The sequence below is a fragment of the Heloderma suspectum genome, chromosome 2 (assembly GCF_057233095.1).
Source record: "Heloderma suspectum isolate Gila_16-S chromosome 2, 16-S_ref, whole genome shotgun sequence".
Lineage (NCBI taxonomy): Eukaryota > Metazoa > Chordata > Lepidosauria > Squamata > Helodermatidae > Heloderma > Heloderma suspectum.
The window spans coordinates 218,134,292-218,152,582 of NC_139459.1; the positions used below are offsets into that span (position 1 = coordinate 218,134,292).

The 18,291-nt window shown below is 45.9% G+C and overlaps 2 protein-coding genes across 7 annotated transcripts in view; both read right to left on the reverse strand.

The window, feature by feature from the left end:
• The window catches only part of LOC146354021 (uncharacterized), a 40,974-nt gene extending 32,268 nt beyond the window's left edge, over positions 1-8,706 (reverse strand). For 2 of the 5 annotated variants that reach the window (XR_014788270.1, XM_084837987.1), the window contains exon 1: positions 7,107-8,128. Coding sequence is in view for 3 of the 5 variants with exons in the window: in XM_084837987.1 (XP_084694113.1) it covers positions 7,107-7,194 (88 nt within the window). In the remaining 2 variants the exon portion in view is untranslated. Of the gene's footprint in view, positions 1-7,106 lie in introns of all 5 variants that reach the window. The other 3 variants (XR_014788269.1, XM_084837988.1, XM_084837990.1) reach the window with 2 other exon arrangements.
• Positions 8,707-12,844: 4,138 nt separating this feature from the next.
• XYLT2 (xylosyltransferase 2) overlaps positions 12,845-18,291 on the reverse strand; it is a 45,215-nt gene continuing 39,768 nt past the window's right edge. For both annotated transcript variants that reach the window (XM_084837994.1, XM_084837992.1), the window contains exon 11: positions 12,845-18,287. In XM_084837994.1, coding sequence (XP_084694120.1) covers positions 17,965-18,287 — 323 coding nt within the window. In that variant the 3' untranslated portion in view covers positions 12,845-17,964. The remainder of the gene's footprint in view (positions 18,288-18,291) is intronic.

The following is an 18,291-nucleotide window of genomic DNA, read 5'->3' on the forward strand; positions in this document are numbered from 1 at the left end:
TCGTACTGAGATCATTCTATCGTTTTTGAGATTGTACCCCAGTACTGCTTTTCCCACCCTTTTGTTGACTATGAGTGCTACTCCATTTCTTCTAAGGGATTCTTGCCCACAGTAGTAGATATAATGGTCACCTGAATTAAATTCACCCATGCTTGTCCATTTTAGTTCGCTGATTCCCAAGATGTCGATGTTCAATCTTGCCATCTCATGTTTGGCCATCTCTAGCTTACCTTGATTCATTGATCTGACATTCCAGGTTCCTAAACAATATTGTTCTTTACAGCATCGGATTTTCTTTTCACCACCAGACACATCCACAGCTGAGTGTCCTTTCAGGTTTGGCCCAGCCGCTTCACTCTTTCTGGCGCTACTTGGAAATACCCTCTGCTCTTCCCCAGGAGTATATTGGACACCTTCTGACCTGAGGGGCTCATCTTCCGGCGTCATCTCTTTTAGCCTTGTGATACGTTCCATGGGGTTTTCTTGGCAAGAATACTGGAGTGGGTTGCCATTTCCTTCTCCAGTGGACCACATTTTGTCAGAACTCTCTACCATGACCTGTCCGTCTTGGGTGGCCCTGCACGGCATCGCTTATGGCTTCACGGAGTCACGCAAGCCCCTTCACCACAACAAGGCAGTGATCCATGAAGGGAAGCACTTTGAATACCCACCATGAAACAAATGAAAACAAAATATAAGAATGTTTCCAAATGTTATTTTGAAGGCTGTGCATGCTCCATGAATACAGCAGTCCTTAGCAGCAAGGGGTTAAGCGTGCATAGGGAACTCACTACAGATAGCAGGTGGTAGTAGATACCTATCTATCTATCTATCTATCTATGCAGCAGCCTTCCCCAACTGGCTGGGGGGTTGTGAGAGTTGGAGTCCAACACATCTGGAGGGCACCAGGTAGGGGAAGGCTGCTTTATAGTATAACTACCTGAGGCAAAAGAGCTCTGATGAGCCATCTGCGGTGTGGGGTATCGATAGGCATGGTTCATTACAGTGAGGTTGGACTGACTGATTCTGGGCGCCACCTGTCCAGCCAAGCTGCTGTGAATTTTGCACCTAAAGCATTAAATTCTGCAAATTCTGCAAAGTGAAAACTGATGAAACAATGCAAAGCTGCTTTCCCCAGAACCATGGCCCTGATCCAAACTGGGTCCTTTCCCCCTCCCTGGCTCCTTTTACGCAAAGGGAAAGGAGACCCAGTCACATCTAGTTTGACCCTCACTGAAATAGTAAACCTATGTCTGCACCGTGCCACTTCAGACCACAGGTGGGGGCTCACATGACTGGATCTTCCTTCAAAAAATCCCTCCACATAAAAAACTAGGTGATATGAGAAGGCATAGCCCTCTCCCTGACACACTAGTTTTCTTTGTGCCGAGAATGTCTTTGGATGTTGATTGTGCCAGCCAATAGTTACAGCCTAAAGCAGTACAGCACAGACCAAGGCCGGCCCTATCATTAGGCAGAGTGAGGTAGCCACCGCAAGCAGCTGATTTTGGGTGTCATGAAAGGGCAATAAATTGCTATTTAATTAATTGTTATTATATTTTTATTACCAGAAACAAGGAGAGGTGCTTGTGAGATTTCCTGCCTCAGGTGCCAAAATAACCTGGCTGGCCTTGGGTACAACGCACCTTGACGGGAGGATGCCACTTGCTGTTCCACCTCAGGCAGCAAAATGTGTTGGGCCAGCCCTGGCCCAGTCATAAGTCCCCCATGTTAGTGAGAGCAAAGCCTTTGCTAGATCAGGGGTAGGCAACTTGTGGCCTCCAGATGTTTAGGCCTACAACTCCCATCAGCCCTAGCCAGCACAGCCAATGGTGAGGGATCATGAGAGTTGTAGGGCAAAAATCTGGAGGGCCACACATTGCTCATCCCTGTCCTAGGGAGTTGGCATTCTCTGTCCACTGGCAGGGATTATGCAGGAGTTCAGTAAAAATGGTTGAAGTTGCAGACAAAATTCCTCTTCTTAAACTTCTTAGAAGTACTTCTGCTATTTCCCAGTTATGTCCTTTCTCCCAAGTCATATCATATTTCTGGAATTCATTACCATCTAAAATCTGGCTTGCTATTTTGCTTACATGTTAAAAAAAAAAAAAACAGTTTAAGTCCATTTTCCCCCAGGTTTTCCATCGGTGACTTCCTTTCTCTTTCTTAATCTCTGCCTCACTCCTTTCCTTTTTATCCCATATTCTTAGAACATAAGCCTGTGGGCTGGGCCTCTCTTTATTCTACTTTGTGTAGTGCCTAGTAAGAGGTAAGCACTCAACAAATAATTGAATGGCACTGATGAAATTCTGTAACTAGCAAAATTAAGTGAAAATGTCAGCAACTAAACCATGGTAGAACAAACAGGACTTCTTCTGGTCTTACAAGTCTCTTATTCCACCATGTGCTTACTTCAGAGCAGTCCTACTGGCTTTAATAGGATTTGAACAAACAGGTCTGGGATTGTGATCTTAATCTCTTTATTTTTATATGCTTCAGGTTTCTGCCATCTGTGAAAGCTAGATGGTACTATTTCTTTCCCTCACAAGAAATTAAGACGATAATTGTAATTCAGCATGGAGATAGCGTGGCCACAGTTACTGGTAACTTCCTGTTTGGACTACTGCATCACGTTGTACATGGGGCTGCCTTTGAAATTTTTGGAAACTGCTGTTGGTCCAAAGTAGGGCTGCTAGATTGCTAACAGGAACTGGGCAGTTTGACCATGTTACGCCCATGTTTCGTCAACTGCAATGGTTCCCAGTTCATTTGGGGGGCACAATTTAAAGTGCTGGCTTTAACCTTTAAATCCCTAAATGGCTCTGGATCAGATGACCTGAAAGACTGCTTTTTCCCATATGTACCTACCCAAACATTAATATCTTCCTTAGAGGCCCTTCTCCAAGTATCCTCACTGAATTAAATTAGGTGGTTCTTTCCCTGATGAAAAGGCCAGAGAGAGGGCCTTTTCAGTAATGGCACCCTAATTATGGAACAGCCTTCCCAGAAGGATTTGCCTGTGACCATCTCCTTTCAAGTGCTAGGTGAAGACTCTTCTGTTCACACAGGCCTTTTAAATAATTCATTTAGTCTGGGCCTCTCAGTTTTAAAATCTGAGTATTTAATTTTGGGATGCTGCAAGTCTTGTTTTGTTGTCATATTTTATATTCCTCTTGATTTTATAGTTTTATGTTTTATTTTGTATTTAAATTGGCATTTATGTTTGTTTTTTGTAACCTGCCAAGAGAACTTTATGTTACATATAGCATAAATATATAACTAAGTCCACTTTTTTTTGTGAAAGCCTACTAAAATGGTCCAAATATTACCAGCTGCAGGCCTCAAAGTAATAACTTACTTCAAAGTAAGTCCACTGATCTCAGGTGATTACTCCAGGGAAAAATATTTTAAATATCAGTCTGTTGGTTTGCATGTAATGCTAAGCCAGCCTTCCCAACCTGGTGCTCTCCAGATGTGTTGAACTACAACTCCTAGGGCACCAGGTTGGGGAAGGCTGCACTACGCCTTCCCCAAGCTGGTTGGTTGAAATCTGGCTTGTTGTCATGTCTGAAACCATCCCCACGAACAAACTATGGCTTGTTAACCAGCTACAAACCACAAATAGAAGCCACAGTTTATTACAGGCTTACAAAGTCTGATTTGTTTAAACCATGGCTTGTTGTGACGTCTGAAACCAGAATTGTGACTTATCCCTGGCTTGTTTGCACTGCTGTCTGTCCTGAAACAGGGGCACCCAGCAAGAGCAGCCTGAAAATGAAATGGCTCTGAAGGCTGGCAATATGGGCAGAAGAGAAACAAACCAGAAATAGGGAATACAGGCTGTGGGTTGTTTGCTCATCTGCAAGACAGTCCATGGCTAAAGCAACAAACTATAGTTAACATAAACCACGGCTTAGCATTATCTACAATCACAGCCAACAGTGTTAGGCTTTTGCCTGCCTTATCAGAATAAGGGAGTTGAGAAGCTAATGCTAAAAGAAATGATCTGTAAATTTGAAGGTTGTGTCCAAAGAGCCCATACATCTTCAAAATGTATTCATTTTTGTTAAATTTTAAAGCATCTCAGTTTAATCAAGCTAGATCAGGGATGATGCCTGCAGCAGACTGATTTATGACCTTCAACATCAGATGTTGATGTAACAATCTAATGAGCAGATGGGAAATTGCCCTCTTTCTACCATGTGGAATCAGCAGAACTTGGTAGAAGTAGCTCCTCCTGGGTTTCTATTTGTTTAAATCAACCTCTCTGGCATTCATTTCTCAGTGCTAAGTCTATATTTTTAAAAGTGATGGGGAGATTAGGGGTTGTATCCAATAGTGGCTTTACCTTGGTTGAAAATGCTTCCTCTTGTGCAAACTGGGGCACCTAATTTTCACCAGTCTCCCATACCTACTGTGGCCCTCCTAAGAGCCCCAAATTAATAACATATAATGATTTCATAAACAAATTCAAGTAAAGAAATGTTGGTGTTCTCTGGATGGAGAACTACCACAATTGATTTCAACAGAGATAAACGCAAAGTTCTGCATTTTAAGTAGGAAAAGTCAGATGCACAAATGCAGGATGGGCTACATATAAGGACAGGATCTAGGGGTTTTAGCAGACCATAAGCTAAACATAAGTCAGCAGTGTGATGCAGTGGCTAAAATGGTTAATACAATTGTAAGCTGCTTTGACAGAAAAATAGTGTCCAGATCATGAGAAGTAATGGCTCTATTGCGCTTTAGCCAGACCTCACCTGAAGCACTGTATCCAGCTCTGGGCACTGAAGTTTAAGAAAGCTATCGGTAAACTGGAACATGTCCAGAGGAGAACAACAAAGATGGTGAGGAGCTTGAAGACCAATTGCTATGAGGAAATGTCGAAGGAGTCGGGTATGTTTGCCTGAAGAGGCTATTAAGATGTGATATGACAGCAATCTTAAAATATTTCAATGGGGGTCACATAGAGATGATGGAGCTAATGTTTCTGCTCTAGTGGGTTTCCTGCCTCAGCGGGGGGGGGGGGGGCTGGGCAATTAACCTTGAGGTCCCTTCCAACTCTGTGATTCTAGTGATATACAGGGAAGGCCAATTTCTTTTCTCACCATGACTCCAACATTTCCAAAAGGGGGATTGCTGATTTCTAGGCCACGATGTTTGCTTTGGATGAGAAATGCTCTTGGTTCAAATTCTACACTATCTAAGGTACCTTTGGTGGGAATGTGAGAGAGAACTTTCTTTGTAGCTGAGCCCACTCTGTGGAACTCTCTGCCCTGGGAAATCTGTCTGACACCATCATTCATTATCTTTTGACGCCTTTTGAAAACACTTCTCTTCCGGCAGGCATTTCTTATTTGGTGGATTAATTTTAGATGATTTTTTAATTGTCAACTTTGTCCCATGTTTATTTGATTGGCGCTGTGTGTTTTTTAACCCTGTTCTTGGTTGATATTATCTTTGATTTTGTATGTTAGCCACCTTGAGCATCTTCAGGTGGAAAGGAGTGATATAAACGTAATTAAAAATAGTCTTTCCAGATAAGCTGCTGTACTTTCTGACTGAAGAATAAGTGGAATATTCTTCTCTGGAGGAATCTGAGAAGAAACTGGATACTCATCTACAATAGACGGTTTACTACACCAATATCTGTGGTCAGATGTCACTAGCTTTCAGGCATCACACAGCACTGTCACACAATGAAACTCAAAAGCTTGTTCAATAAAATATGATCTAATCTCTGTGTCACTCTCACATCCTGGGGGGGGGGGAAATAGATGCAACAATAATACAAATAGGGGCTGACAATAACCAGTCATGACTAGAGAATTATGAGCCCAGAAGTCTCTTCCAGTTCTAGCCAGCATTTGGCTTATGAAGAAGCCTGGAACCATTGTTCTTTTAGGAAACCTCTTAGGGCACAATCCTATGCATACTTAAGAGAGAGAAAAGGCCTACAACTCCCAGCATTCCCCAGCCAGCAAGGCTGGCTGAGGAATGCTGGGTGTTGTAAGACTTTTTTCTGTCTAAACATGCATAGGACTGAACCTTTACTGTCTTTTTATCCAAAATAATCAAAAGGTATATATTTTATAGGACCAACAGCTTGATACAAGAGTATGGAAGGTTTTTAGTTTCACAGAACTCTTCATGGGTAGAAACAGTTCTGTGCTTATCAAAAGCTCACAAACTCCTATACCAATCTAAATTTATCCAATAACATATACCATTCTGCCTATACCACACTATCAGCTGATCTTTTATTCAAAGGAACTGCAGAAAAGGAGTCAGAGAAAGTTCTGCCCCTCTGAATTTCCTCTGACCCCAATTTGAATGCTATCCCTATATGCTCCCTACAATTTTAAGGGGATGTTGAAGGGGATTTGGATACACCAATCCAGCATGTCCAGTCCATGCAGCCAATATGGCAACAACCGACACACAGCCTTAATATTCTCCCTTTCCTGGCTGTAACCCACACAAAAGACTGGGGGGAATTGTGGAGTCAACATGGGTGATGAATCCACATTGCAAAAGGAAGCCAAACTAGGAGCTTAGGTTGGAAGCTCCTATACGAACATACCATTAACTAACTTTCCCAGCACCAAAGCACAAAGATCACCCCATATCTCCCATGGGCACAAAAGGTGTGATATGCAACAAAGGTACTAAAATCTGTGGTTTTCTCTGGAATCAATGCTAGATCAGGTTTTGCCCAGTGCTTGTAAACAATTAGGTCCTCAGGGAATTGAGCTGACCACTTTCCTGGAGGAAACCACAAGCATTTCCAAACCAGAACAGCCCAGATGCAAAAGTAACATTGTGTGTGTGCGCACAGAGAAATAACATATATCATGAATTTTGAAAACGTAAAGCAGCCTTCCCCAACCTGGTGCCCTCCAGGTTGGACAACTCCAAGGTGCCCCCAGCCAGCATGCTAGGGGTTGAAGTCTAACACATCTGGACCGCACCAAATTGGGGAAAGCTGATATAGTGAATTGGTGGGGGTGACAGCAATACAGGGAGTTTTCTGCAGGCAACCTCATTCAGAGAGAGCCCCCCCCCCCGCCATTTGACAAATGGAGAAAAAGCATGCAAGTACTTACTGGTAGCTATGATAATGGCCACTATATTGCTGTCCATGGGAACACTGGTGGTGGGCATATGTGTCTGCACCTCACTTGGCTGGGTCATCTCTGGGGTTGCCTACTTTTGAGCTCTTCCCCAGCTTGGTGGCTCCACATGTAGGAACAGATGCCAGGCTGACTCCTCAAATCAATTATTTTCCTAACCACCGGGCCAAGTCAGCTCTTGGCCCAATACACCACAGCCCATTCAGTCCACTCTGGTTTCTTTTAGCTTCTCCTTTCCTCGATTTGATCCTGGGATAAGTCCTGCTAATGAAGGGTTGCGTCTCTCTCCCCTCCCCTCCTATTGTGCCTGGGTTCTGGGTTCTTCTCCTGTCGTTGCCTGGTAGATTCCTCTCGTCTCCCCTTGTTTTCGCATATTACTCTTCTGACACGCAAGTATGTTTTTGGCAAGCTGATAACGGGTTCCAAGTTCTCCTTTCCCTCCAGAACTGGCCTGGTTCTAGAGTATTTGGGCTACCTGCAGAATAAAGAGCGGCTACTTCTCTCTTCTCTTCTCCCTTACAAAGGATGAGGTGTGCCGACGGTGACCGTGCCCGGAGAGGTTGGCTTGGTTCTTTCGGTAGGTTTGGTTCTGATCTTCGCTTCCCCCCGAAGGAGACCCGCTATCGGTTCTGCTCGGTTTGCACCTTGGTCTCTACTCTCCATACCACAGGATCCGGTCTATACAATTTTTAAAAACTCGGTCCGGATCTAATCCGGTTGACTCACCCCGACTGAAACCTCTTTAAATGTGTGCTTGTTTGTTTTAGACATCCTGGGCCTTTCCAGTTCCACCCGGCATCTCCAGCCCAGCCGGGTCAGACGTGCCTGCAAACCCCATCCAAGGTGGATCAGAGTACAATGTTCATTCAGAGCTGGAATTTCACCGCCAAGATTAGACCGGACTACGCGGAACAAAAAACAACAACCCCCCGCTTGGGTTCTGGGACGGAGGGCTCCCGCGCCATCCTCACGGACAGATCTTTGCTCTTTCTATCGGTTTCCTGCAGCCTATCTCCCAGGTTTCGTTTCTGATTGGTTACTGATTGAACGCTCTCGGTTCCAATTGGTTGAAAGTCAAAATCGCTACATTCTCCGGATGGAACATTGTGTCGACCGTCGTCATAGAAACTGTGCACGTGGGGGGGGGGGAAGCGTGAGGAACGCTCATCCTCGCCTCCTGCAGCGTTCCATTACCAATGGATTTTATTGTGCATCCTAAGAGTTTGCACTACTATCATCCCCAGGATTATTGGCTTCTGGCTACTCGGAAAAACAAAACAAGCAAGGCAAGGAACTGCCTTTAAAAACCGGCCGATCACTGAAGTCATCAGAGGGCATGCTCCTGGTAGTTCCACATGGACCTATGGCCCAACTGGAATCCACATGGAGAAGAGCCTTCAGTGTGGTGGCTCCCATCCTATGGAACTCCCTGCCTCTGGAGGTCAGGCAGGCACTAACACTGGGTTGTTTTTGATGCCACCTGAAAACAGCTCTTTTCCAGGAAGCCTTTCTTGGTTAATCAGCATCAGTTTTATTGGCACTCTTTTTTTTTTTTTAAAGAATAATTTTAATATCATGTTTCATTCTTCTTTTTATCTTTTGTTCAGTTTATCTCTTGTTGTTCACTGCTCCGGAATCTGTTTAGATGTGGAGCAATAAACAAATGTTTTCGATAAATAAGCATAACTTACAATATCCTCAGGGTGTAAAGAACTCGGAATGCGTTTTAGCTATACCTGACCACATTTTAATTTGCCTGGTGGAAATGCTGGGAAAGTGTGGTGTAGCATGGGGTGGGGGGAGTTAAATGTGGGGAAACCCAGGATCAAACCCACCATAGCACCCTTAAGCAGGTCATAATAATAACAATAATAGCCATTTGAATGCATTAGGAATGCATTATACCTCCTGTAGGGCTAGAGCTGGAGAAGGGCTGAAGCTGTGTGGCAGAGCACATGCATTGCATGCAGAAAGTCCCAGCTTCGATCCTTGGCATCTCCAGGCAGGGCTGGAAAAACTGCCTGAATTCAAGGAGAGCCACTGCCAGTCACTGTCAACACTACTGGGCTAGACAGACCCATCCTCTGACTCAGTGACCGGCTCGCACCCATGGTGTACTCGGCGATCTATGAAGAAGCCAGTTGTGGGCTGCTAAGTAAAAGTGGCTGCTCTCTCCTCCTTGTCCCCAACAACAGCCATGGGCTGTCATGTTGTGCAAACCGGCCCAGAATATGGCAGCTTCCTAAGTCCCCCCTCCCCACGACACTGCTTACTGGGTGGGACCTTGGATAAATAAATCACTTATCTCTCAGCGTGACGCAGCTACTGAAGACAAAATGAGATAACCTCCATGGATGCCTGGCACCAATTTGATAAACACACTAGAGTTGTAAAAGGCTGGATGTTTTCTGTCTTCTCTCAGTGCCTGTTTATGGGCGAAGGAAGCAGTGGTGGTTCTAATCAGAGGTGCCAGAGAATGGCTGGGGGGAACTTGTTGCCCACCTAATATGAAAAGTCAGCAGGTCTGGCCTTACAAACTGCTTGGATGGCTGCTTGGAGAGCTTTGACTAACTGAGGCAGGAATGCAGGGTTGAAGTCCAATCAGCAGCATTTGTGCTGGTGCATCAAACAGAGGGGGTTGAACTCAGACTGGGGACCCTCGGGGTGCTTCCAGAGGAGGCTTTTAATGGGAAATTGTCCTGCCTCCTTCCTGGAATTTCACAGGAGGGCAAGATTACATCATCATCTACTTGCAACCCTCCCATGTCTCCGTACTGCTTCTTCCATCTTTTTTTCTTTCTGCAGAAAATCCATTGAGGAAGATGGAATAGCTGTACAATGCCTTCAGATTGTTAGCTCTAGGACTTCTCTATCTGGAAGCACCCTTGGATCTAATCTATGTTATGTCCTCAATTGGCTGGAGGTGACTTAAATCAAATCTCTCCCATCTCGACACCGTTAACATTCATAACCTACCTCAGTGGTTACTAATGTTGATGATAATGAAGATCCGTAAAGAACGCTGCACCTTCAAAATTATGTTAGTAACAAACACTGTCTGAAGTTAAAGACAGCTACATGGAGGCCGAGAATCCTCGCTCCTTAGTAATCAGTTATTAACTCTTAAGATCTAATTTGTTATTATGCATTTTTAATTACAGCAGCAGCAAAATCCCTCTTCTGCAGAGGGAAGGGGTGAGTTTAACCTGAAGACTTCTGCCACCATCTGAGGGTCTTGACTGGTCAGTACGTCCTGGGCTTCTCTCATAGACTCCAGAAGCATAAGAAGCTCATTCAACACATGAAGTGGCTGCTCTAGTTTTCAAGTATGTCCTACACATCATCCCCTTTCACGTGACATCTCCCTCCCAATGGTGCTTTGCTGAACATACATGGAAAGTGAGCTTACATCTACAGGAAGCTCCCTCTGCTGGTTTCTATTAAACTTGGTCCACTATCAAATGTTCCTGGAATAACCAGAAGATTGGTTGGAAAAATTTCTGCAGGACAGCAGTTCATTTCCTTTGCAAGAAAAGAAGAGTTTTTCCACGGCAAGGAATTTGAACTTGCTTGTTCACAGAGATGAGATAGGGCAGATCTAGCACAGTGTCATGGGGAATCTTTTAGATATACGACAATTGTTGGACAGAGTGAAAAGGAACCTTATAAACATAGCCTTGAACCTGTCCTTACCAAGCCAATCTTGCTTGCATATTGAGGAGAGGCAGTGTGACATTTTGGAGCTTCCTGCTCTATGCTTGTAGCATATTAAAGCTTGGAGAGTCCTGTATATGGAAGCATAAAAATGGCTGGCGAATGCAAATTTATTGGCTGAACAAGCAAAAGAGCCATAGTTTGCCAGAGCACCTGATCTGCATGCAAAAGGTCCCAGGTTCAATCACTGGCATCTCTAGGTAAGACAGAGAAAGACTCCTGCCCGAAAACCTGGAGAGCTGCTGCCAGTCAATGTAGGCTAGGCTTCCTCAACCAGGTGCTCTCCAGAGGTGTTGGACTACAACTCCCACCATCCCCCAGCCAGCCATGAGTTGTGGGGGCTGATGTCAGCACTACTGAGCTTGATGGAACCATGGCCTGACTCAGAGTATGGCCACAATCTAAGTGCTATGATGTCACGGATTGGCCAGGACCATCGTGACAGCCAAGGAGAAAAGCAGTAGAATAGAATCTACAGCAGTGGAAGGACGATGAACAGGGAAGCTTCCGTGAGGGCAAAAGAAGTCGGTATAACTCGGAGAAAAACCTCTCAAACGGACAGGAGGGAATGAGGACAGGGGCAGGAGGCTGATGACTGGAGAGCTGAACATGAATAGCATACAGGAGTCAGGACTACCACATAATGGAACATACAGAGACAGGCAGCTAATGGAAGGGGAGCAGTAGACAGTGGCCTGGGAGGCTGAGGCCTGAGGGAAGAAGGGTGCTGTTGCACTTGTGTTCTGCTGGTGTTTTCCTGGTCGACAGCTGGTCAGCCCCTGTGTGAACAGAGTGCTGGACTAGAGGGACCCTTGGTCTGATCCAGCAGGGCTCTTCTCATTTTCTTCAGAAGAGCCTCTGGAGGAAAGGGAGAGTTTTGCTAGGAGACAAGATGCAAAAGGGGGCAGGGCAGGCAAGGAGAAAGCTGCATTCATGCACTGATGCAAACCAGTCCTTTACTGGATGCATTCACTACCAGAACGTTTCTTTTGCAATGCAGTGGCGACGGGTTCAGGTATCTGGATTTGCAGGCCAAGCTATTTTGTGATTGCTGGCCAAGATACTGTCTAGTCACTGGCATTGATCATTATAGCCATTTTCAAGATCTCAGTATGAGGCCTGTCTTTTTGTAACATTTTCATTCACTTTCACCACACGACTGTCGTGTTGCTCTATCTAAGATATATTCACTAAGTTATTTCATACTTGTGAAGCCCTCACCAGATCTGACAGGCACCCACTCCTGCCTGTGTTTATACTGAAAGCACTAAAATAGCAACCATCACAACTGGGCCTACAGTAATAGGAATATTACAGCTGCAAAACACAGGGCCGCTGCTACATGGCCATATATTCCTTTGTGGAGACCTGTGCAGACATAAACTCCCATAACATACTTCATTTTGCTGCAGCTTATTCAGGCAAGGTAGCAACTGCACACATTGGCTGCCAATTTCACACAGTCGCAATGAAATAAATGCACCACATTTATATATTGCAATATAACTGCTTCACTTTACATGTGTACATGAAATTATCTCAATGCAGGAAACATGTCATGCATGCGCTTTGGTGTGAAATCTGGTGTGCAAACATCACAAAACAGCTAGCAATTGTTTGTAATCATTCGGTTTGTACCCTATTGAAAACTAAAAATAAACCCAACAACATACCTGACAATGCAGCTTTTCTGCTGAAGGAAGGATAAACCTTGATCACAGCCAGAAATGCAGCTTGGCGAATCCTACTGCTGATATGCATCCACAATACCATAAAACTCTATCCTACAACACAACATAAAGACAACTGCTGTCCTCTGCAGATTTAAGATGGACTCTTGCCTTAGAACAGGGATGAGCAACATGTGGCCATCCAGATGTTTTGGCTGACAACTCCCATCAGCCTTAACCCAGAATAGCTATTGGAGAGGGATTATGGGAATTTTGGGCCAAAACATCTGGAGGGCCACATTTTTCCATCCCATTTTAGGACTATGAAGGAAGCCAGTATTTGCATACATATCAATCATTTTTAGAATTACATTTTAATTCATGAGATTGGGCATGTATAAGAGCACACATCACATATGGAGTGTGTGTGTGTGTGTGATGTAGGCTCATGAGCATTCTGGGCCTATGGTTACATGGCATTAATTTGTTTTAGAGCAGGGATGAACAACTTGAACCTGAAGGAAAAGATCCTCTCCAATTCATTCTCTTGTGAGTTCTTGTAGGAGCTGCTAGGCTTTGAATAGATTTTTTTTTTGGGGGGGGGAGGCATTCTTTCCCTGTAGAGAGAGCGTTGTGTAGTACAAAAGAACGGGAACAGTATCAGGTGGTGGGAACTGGTTAAAATCAGTGCTGATAACAAGCACCCATTGGCCAAACCTGGTTTGAAACAATTGTTGTTTAAATGAATGAAGCAGATGTGATTATAGTCAGAATGCTTGCAACAATTACTAGGAAAACGAGCCCAAGATCGGTGCACCTGTGCATCTAGAAAACATGGCCCAAAATCAGAAGCGTCATTTGCTTAACACTCCTCCTCCTGTCCCTTATTTACCAATAAATGAAAGTAGTCTCCCTAGTGCTGTTACAACATCTATTTGCTGAATGGTTTGGAAGAGTGCCATATTTACTCGATCAGCTCTCATTAGGCTCATTAAAAGATGGTTATGAGAGCGCAGGCAGCCTCACTGTGCATCCTGGAGTGCAGCAGTGAACAGGTTGATAAATAAGAGGGGATATGGCAAGGTTAATCACGTCTGACGGTGTTACACCAATTTTCATGCAAGGGGGCCTCTGAGCACTCTGTAATGATGAATTCATCCAGTTCCTTTGCAATGGAGGGATAATGATCTCATTCAGTAGTTGGAAACAGTAGTGATGCAGCCCAGCAAAGGTCCTTCCAATTAGTGATAAAGTTATAATTAGGATCCATTTCTTTGCCTGTCTCCTAAATGCACCTTAACCACCACCCCTCTTCTCCTATCACTTGTATAAATGTTAGGGATGGATTGATTTTGCATCCAAAATACTCATTTTATTGCACTGAGTAGCATTCCAAGTAGTCCAGTTGCTCAGGGCAGGTAAACTAATGCTTTGATCCGTCCCATTTGACCACTGTGAATGCACCCCAAGCCCCACCCCCAACATGCGCACATTTTCCATGCCCATGAGAATGAGAAACCTTTTAAAAAACTGAAAACAGAGTGTCTTTCTCTGGCAGTCAAATGTTGAGTCAGGTGACTCCATGCTGTAGGTTTGGTGTGGGTAGAGAACATTGTGAAGGTAATGAGGACGAGTTATAATCTCCCATATTTTGAAGTCAGCGCTCCTGTCTCAAGCTCTGATCTGGGAAGGAGAACTTCATTACAAGCCTTTTATTTAGTGCTCAGTGGATTCTCCGGACACACAAAACCATTCCAAATTTTACGAATTGGGAAATCCAAATTTTTGCATGCAGAAATCAGCATGCAAATTGATGAAAGCCCTGTTCAGCTGGTCTCCTCGCAGATAAACTCTACCGGTGAGGAGGGGGGACAGGAATGAGCGTGCTACCTCCACTCCCCCTTCCTTGCCATTCTCATCACACTGTATCCAAGAATGGTGACAGTCTCTGTCCATGGAGGCACTCTTCGAGACGTCAGAATCCTGGTTTTCCAGGTTCTACTATCTCCATGGGAGCTTCCATGGACAGAGGAGGCTTTCCTCTGCAGGACAGTCGCCCTTTGCATACGGAGGGAGACGAAAACAGCAAGGGGGTGGCGCTAATGTCATCTTCCCAGCTGCCCCTCCTCACATGAGCTTACAGTCAGTGGTGTAGTGGAGGCAGGGCTCACGGGGACACAGCACTAGCACTTTTTCATTAGCAGCGATCTTGACGTTATCTGCCACCCACTCAGAATTCCCTGTTCTCTCTGAGCTTAGCTGCAGTCCGCACAGTATCTGGTGGGGGATGAATTTTCTCATCAACAATATATAGTTGTGAGCTATACCTGTTGTAATGCAAAGTATTTTGAGGAGGCTTGATCTTGAATGGGCAATAAAGATTCATGAGCTTTACCAAAGACCCGCTCCCAGTTTGTTGCTCTGGATCCACATAGCTGCCTGCAGTTTTGGACTCTCCTTGGGGGCGTGGCTATGGGGACTGTCATGATGAGCGCCTGCACTTCAAAACTGGCCACTACACCACTGCTTACAAGCAAGGAGAATGACTGAAGAGGGTGAATGAATTTGCTTCATCTGCACAGTGTGGGCTAAAGGACTTACATCACCTTGTTATAGAATCTGGGTAAAGAAACTCGAGACGAGAAGAGAGGTTAAAGACTCCAGCTAGGAGGGTGTTGTAGGTAGATGCAGAAAGGGGAAGAAATGATGCCTAAGCTGGGTCTCCCAGTCCCATTCTCAACTACAGCGATGGTCTGAAGCTCAAAGGGCTTAAGCCAGAGACAGCCATTGGTGCTGGTCTCCACCTAACCCTTCAAGCTGATAGAGATGGTTGGGTTCTTTGGAAGCTGATTTTGGCTACTGGAATCTCTCCTCCCACCCCAGTTCTCCCATTTTTGTTGACTAGTGCCAGCAGGCTGTTTTTGCTCACACCACTAAAGGAGGAACCGATCTGGTGTTTCTTGAGCACACCGAGAGAAAAGGCAGCCAACTACAAGAATGGACACTCTTCACACAGTAAAGATATAGATATATTTGTGTTGCATATTTAAGACAACTTTACATAATGCTTCTGACACAAAAGCTTTCGGCACTCATTCTTTGGAACAGATTTCAATTCAAGCTTTGCCTAGTTCTCCCCCTGGGCTCAGAATACAGAACGCCCTTAATGAATCCCTTTTCCATGCTGTGCTATTCCCCCCTTCACCCCACCCCATAGCTGGAGGCAGAGTGGGTCCTCAGCAGTTGCGCTCTAGGCCTGGCAGTCCCTACCCCAAAAGACCTTCCATTAGCTTGGACTCTTTTTAGCACCAACACAACTCTTTTAAAAAAAACCACCAAAGAACTTGAAAACCAGAGATCATTTGTGATCTGTGGTTTCTGATCCAGGAAAAAGCCCAACAACCAGTTTTGAAGACATGTAAGGAAGCCCTCTCTCTTGAAAGGCTCCGACCAAACCCTGAGATCAGAACATTCCTAAAATCTTACTGAGACTGCCCCAGAACTCTGAACCGTGGGTCAATTTCAACTGGGAGGAAAACAGCCGCCTCCTAAAAAATCTTTTCAGTGGCAGTAGCAACAACTCCTCCCCATGTCAAAGCATCAATGTCAGGGGTGGGGAATCTGTGGCCCTCCGGTTTTTACTGGACTACAACTCCCATCATCCCTGGGATTCATGCGAGTCAGAGCCCAACAACATCCGGAGGGCACCAAGTTGCCCACCCCTGATTTATGTGTTCTCTCTGGCATCTGATATGGCACACAGTTTTATTTTTAAAAAAGGATACTCCAAAGGAGACAACTTTAATACTTTTGTTTCATAACAACCATTAGGAAAAAGCCAATGAGCCCCAGACACTGCTGTCCCCAGTTCAACTGGGGGTGGTTAAGTCAGGATACTAGGATGCACTTGAAAGATCAGATCAGGATAAGAAATATGATTAGACATAGGACAACATTCAGTACAGAATAGGATCACTCTCTGCAGATGGGAACTCTGTTTCTGGCTGGGCGGCACACAGCTCCCGAGGGCTGGGTTCTCCACAGAAGGGAGGGAGGTGTGCATGTCCGCAGGGTCACAAATGATGCTGCCTGGACTTATCTGTCAGAGTTAAAAATGACAGGGTCAGAAATACACCAAACAGTTGGCACTTTGGAGGAAGTGGAATGGAGGTCAGGGCAGGTCACTGTGGCGGCAGCAGTGGCAGGTGCAAAGAGACAGAACGTGCCCAGCCATCCAGCGACAAGAGGATTCACCCCGAAAGCAATGGAGGGGATCTAATGCTTTGCTTCAGATGTCCACGCTACCCGGCTTGAGGCTGTTTGGATGGGACTGGCAGGACCATGGACCTAGCTCTGCAAGATGCCACCAATTCACAAACGCAGCCAGATGTCAAGCTGGGAAGAGAAGAGGAACAGGCAAGGTGGATCGTGAGGCTTCAGATATTGTACAAGGGGCATGAGCTCAGCACAGCTGGCAGCTCCGTTAAAAGGGAGCCTTGGTACAGCTGCCGGAGAGGCCTGATCCACTCCGCCTTGCTTCTGACTAAAGGCGGGGGCAGCTCTGGGTTGCAAAAGGGGGGGGGAATTCTCTCCCAGCTGTCAGCAGCAAGCTCCAAGCACCCAGCCCTGCTAGGATGGAACCAAGTATTCCACCCTCTTCCCACCCCTACAAATTCACCAAGAGAGGACAAGCTTATCTTACAGTGGAGGAAGAAAATGGAAACACTGAGATGGAAGAGTGGGGTGGGGGGGATGACCGTGGTCGCTATTGCACTTCGTTTTATATATATATATATATATATATATATACACACACACACACACACACACACACACACACACACACACACACACGTACACATTTTTAAAAAAATAAGAACTAAAAGGATGGAGTGGGAGGGTAGAAGATGGGCCTGTCAAGCCGGAACCAGCTACTCAGAGGACACAGACTCAGTATGTGACAGCCAGGCGTCCTGCATTCCCCATCGACCCCACCCCACCATTTCCCAGAATCCTCTGCCAGCAACCATTTGGAAACAAAGAGTCCTGATCTTGCTGAGCATCGCCCACGGTGGGGGAGGGCACACTGGCTTCAGTGCGCTGCAGCCAGGAAGCTGACAGCTGACCTGCCGTGCCTAGTGCGTCTCCAACACTTGGATCCAGAAGAGAGACACGGCCCCTCCCAGCCACACCCTCTCTCCAGCCAATCCTGAGAACGGTGGACGGGACCTCTGCCTTCGCACCGTCTCTCCGCCGACGGACACGATCGCTTCCTGCTCTGCTCTGTCCCCCCCTCAGGTGTTTGCCTGTGTGAAGATGATGCATTGTCACAGGATGAGGCAGTCCGGAGTTTGCCCTGTGGAGAGGAGGGGGTGCGTGTGCCCACCCCATGCCTGCCATGGGGGATGCTTCCTTTGATCCCAACAATGTGCTGCCGGCTGCCCCTGCTACCTCAGCCGCCCGTTGGGCCTGATGGCCCCCAGTTCCGATTTGGGGTCGGGGGACAGCGAACTCCAAGAGGTTTTGCTACAGAGCTCCAGGGTGGGGCAGCTGGAGGGGCTGGCCACACAGAGGCCAGCCACCGACCAGAAGTTGCCGACGCTGCTATCTGTCCAGTTCTCTAGAGCGTGGCCCACGAGCTGCATGTGCTGATGGGAGGCTCGTCCTGTTTCGTCCAGACGGGGGAGACTCAAGATCCCAGCCAGGCCTTGGAAATTCTGGTCCATGTACTCGTTGCGGGGCGGGCCGGCGTGCAGCCACTTGCCATCATCTGA